We start from the raw sequence: 3993 nt of genomic DNA on the forward strand, positions 1-3993 counted from the left end.
AAATGCAGAGGATAAGCGCCCATTATTAAAGTGTGTGACAGACAAGGAGGGGTACCGGAAGCAATCTGTCCCAGTAGATGCTGAGCACTGGAGGTTCAGGGCACACAGGCAGAACCCACAGCGCCCCAAGCCTCCCCCGTCCGGGGCTGGATTCGGCTGCAACACCCGGCCTGCAAGCCGCAAAGCCGAGGGGGCCGGGCCGGCCGGGCCCGCCCCGCCCCGCCCCGCCCCGCCCCGCCCACCCTGCAGCCCCGCAGCCCCGCAGCATCCCCTCCCTCCGGCCTTTCTCCGCCGCCGCGCAGCAGCCCGCCCCGGGCCCCGCCCCCCGACGCCCGGCGCGCGGCCCACCAATCGCGTCTGGCCGCCCGGGGCCTCCCGTCCCGGGGGCTCCCTCCGCCCAACCACCCGAGTGATTGACAGGCGGCCGGGCGGAAGCCGCGGCGCAGGCGCGCTGGCCGGCGCGGCGGCCCTGGGGCCGGGTCGCCGAGCTCCCGGCAGGCCCCGCGCCGCGGCTGCGCAGTGCCGCGCAGGCTTTTAATTCCATTGTGGAGAGGACGGCGTTATTTTTATTAACCGGAGGCGGCGGCGGCGGCGGCGGGACCCGTAAGTGTGGGGCGCGGGCGGCGGTGGGCGGGCGGGCGAGGGCCGGGGGCGCGGGCGGGGGCGGGCGGGGGCGCCGCGGCCGGCGGCCGGCCCACTCCTCCTTCCTCTCCTCAGCCAGGCCTGCTCCGGGGCATGAAAGTCGGCAGCGCGTTCCTGAGCGGCGGCGGCGGCGGCGCGGGTAGCGGCGGGCGGGCGGAGATGGAGCCCAGCTTCCCGCCGGGCATGGTGATGTTCAACCACCGGCTGCCCCCGGTCGCCAGCTTCGCGCGGCCGGCGGGCGCGGCCGCCCCTCCCCCGCAGTGCGTGCTGGCCGCCGCCCCGGCCGCGGCCCCGGCCGCCGAGCCCCCCCCGGCGCCCGCCCCGGACGTGACTTTCAAGAAGGAGCCGGCGGCGCCCGGCGCGGCCTTCCCGGCGCAGAGGACCTCCTGGGGCTTCCTGCAGTCGCTGGTCAGCATCAAGCAGGAGAAGCCGGCAGACCCCGAGGAGCCGCCGGGCGCCCCCCACCCCCACTACGGGGGGCTGTTCGCGGGGGCCGACGAGCGGGCGCCGGGGCTGGGCGCCGGGGACGCGGGCTGCCCGGGCGTCATCCAGGACCTGAGCGTCCTGCACCCGCCGCCGCCCGCCCCGCACCCCCGCGACGTGCTGCTCGGCCGGACTGACGACCCCCGCGGCCCCGAGGAGCCCAAGCCGGACGCGAGCGTCAAGAAGGCCAAGAGGCCAAAGCCAGAATCTCAGGGAATCAAAGCCAAGAGGAAGCCGGGCGCATCTTCCAAGCCGCCGCTGGCGGGAGACGGAGAAGGCGCCGTCCTGTCCCCAAGCCAGAAACCTCACATCTGCGACCACTGCAGCGCCGCTTTCCGCAGCTCCTACCACCTGCGGAGGCACGTCCTCATCCACACCGGCGAGCGGCCCTTCCAGTGCAGCCAGTGCAGCATGGGCTTCATCCAGAAGTACCTGCTGCAGAGGCACGAGAAGATCCACAGCCGGGAGAAGCCCTTCGGGTGCGATCAGTGCAGCATGAAGTTCATCCAGAAGTACCATATGGAGAGACACAAGCGGACACACAGTGGAGAAAAGCCATACAAATGTGACACTTGCCAGCAGTATTTCTCAAGGACTGATAGACTGTTGAAGCACAGGCGCACGTGCGGTGAAGCCCTGGCGAAGGGGGCGCCCAGTGCAGAGCCTGGGTCATCCAGCAACCATAGCAACATAGGTAACCTGGCTGTGTTGTCTCAGGGAAGTACAAGTTCTTCAAGGAGAAAAGCGAAGTCGAGAAGCATAGCTGTTGAAAACAAGGAGCCCAAGACTGGGAAAGCAAATGAATCCCATATGTCAAACAGCATAAACATGCAGAGTTACTCAGTAGAAATGCCTACTGTGTCTTCCAGTGGGGGCATCATCGGCACTGGCATAGAGGAACTCCAGAAGAGGGTGCCAAAATTGATCTTTAAGAAAGGAAGCCGGAAGAGCATGGATAAAAACTACCTGAACTTTGTGTCACCGTTACCAGACATAGTTGGACAGAAGTCCTTGTCTGGGAAACCGAGTGGGTCCCTTGGCATCGTGTCAAACAGTAGCGTGGAGACCATTAGTCTTCTCCAAAGTACAAGTGGCAAACAAGGTCAAATAAGCAGTAATTACGACGATGCCATGCAGTTCTCAAAGAAAAGAAGATACCTACCCACCGCCAGCAGCAACAGTGCCTTTTCCGTGAACGTGGGACACATGGTCTCCCAGCAGTCCGTCATTCAGTCGGCGGGCGTCGGTGTTTTGGACAATGAGGCCCCGTTGTCCCTTATTGACTCCTCGGCCCTGAATGCGGAAATTAAGTCTTGTCATGACAAGTCGGGAATTCCTGACGAGGTTTTACAAAGTATTTTGGATCAGTACTCCAACAAGTCCGAGAGCCAGAAGGAGGATCCTTTCAACATAACAGAACCACGAGTGGATCTGCACGCCTCAGGAGAACACTCAGAACTGGTTCAAGAAGAAAATTTGAGCCCGGGCACCCAGACTGCTTCAAATGACAAGGCAAGCATGTTGCAAGAATACTCCAAATACCTCCAACAGGCTTTCGAAAAATCCACGAATGCAGGTTTTACTCTGGGACACGGTTTCCAATTTGTCAGTCTGTCTTCACCTCTCCACAACCACACTTTATTTCCAGAAAAACAGATATACACTACATCTCCTTTGGAGTGTGGTTTCGGCCAGTCTGTTACCTCAGTGTTGCCATCTTCGTTGCCAAAGCCTCCTTTTGGGATGTTGTTTGGGTCTCAGCCAGGTCTTTATTTGTCTGCTTTGGATGCCACACATCAGCAGTTGACACCTTCCCAGGAGCTGGATGACCTGATAGATTCTCAGAAGAATCTAGAGACTTCATCGGCCTTCCAGTCCTCATCTCAGAAACTGACTAGCCAGAAGGAACAACAGAAAAACTTAGAGTCCTCAGCGAGCTTTCAGATCCCATCTCAGGAGTTAGCTGGCCAGATGGATCCTCAGAAGGACGTAGAGCCCAGAACAACGTACCAGATTGAGAACTTTGCACAAGCGTTCGGTTCTCAGTTCAAGTCGGGCAGCAGGGTGCCAATGACCTTTATCACGAACTCTAATGGAGAAGTGGACCATAGAGCAAGGACTTCAGTGTCAGATTTCTCAGGGTATACAAACATGATGTCTGATGTTAGTGAGCCATGTAGTACCAGAGGAAAGACCCCTACCAGCCAGAGTTACAGGTAAGGTCCCAAGAGTGACCAGGCTGGAGGTCTTCTAATGTAATTTTGTTTTATTTTGAGAACACTGCCATTGGAATGTTTCTACACGATCCTATTAAGAATAATGTAATGCCCTTTCAATGCAACTTTTCATATTTAGTTTATTTTGTTAGTGTGATTTTAGCTCTGTTTGTATTATGATTTTTAATCAAATCAATAGATTAAAATAGTTTGACATTCAAAGTGACAATGTTTAGCAACCAAATTTACATGTATAGATGGTCAGGGAATAGCCCAAAAGTTTTAAATGCAAAAAAAACAAAACAAACAAAAAAAACAAAAAAAAAACCGTACAAAAAAACAAAACAAAAGAAAAAAAACACACAAAAACAAAAAAACAAAAAAAAACTTTGTTGCTAGGATTAAGGTTATTCTAATTGCTTTACTCTCAGGAAAGTGTAATAACGCATGGGAATTCTGTACGTTATCACTGTAATGGAATATCCAATTTACAGATAGTATGATAATACATTTCATCACTTAAGTAAGGGATCGAAAACATTTCAAATTGCTCTATCTGGGCTGATACGATACACATGTCATCATTTAAGTAAGGGATCGAAAACATTTCAAATTGCTGTCTCCATCTGGGCTGATCCAAAATTCTGAGATG

The 3993-nt window shown here is 56.0% G+C and overlaps 1 protein-coding gene across 1 annotated transcript; it reads left to right on the plus strand.

The window, feature by feature from the left end:
- Positions 1–503: 503 nt before the first annotated feature.
- On the plus strand, positions 504–3506 carry ZNF281 (zinc finger protein 281). Its single transcript, XM_061185260.1, has 2 exons — positions 504–603; positions 718–3506. The coding sequence occupies exon 2, from the start codon at positions 736–738 to the stop codon at positions 3343–3345; it is 2610 nt and encodes an 869-aa protein (XP_061041243.1). The 5' UTR covers positions 504–603; positions 718–735; the 3' UTR covers positions 3346–3506.
- The last annotated feature ends 487 nt before the right edge of the window (positions 3507–3993 follow it).

Source organism: Eubalaena glacialis, chromosome 3, assembly GCF_028564815.1.
Source record: "Eubalaena glacialis isolate mEubGla1 chromosome 3, mEubGla1.1.hap2.+ XY, whole genome shotgun sequence".
Lineage (NCBI taxonomy): Eukaryota > Metazoa > Chordata > Mammalia > Artiodactyla > Balaenidae > Eubalaena > Eubalaena glacialis.

What these genes read in the sequence shown, in the direction of transcription:
- ZNF281 (XM_061185260.1), top strand. Translation starts at nt 736, where the DNA reads ATGAAAGTCGGCAGCGCGTTCCTGAGCGGCGGCGGCGGCGGCGCGGGT.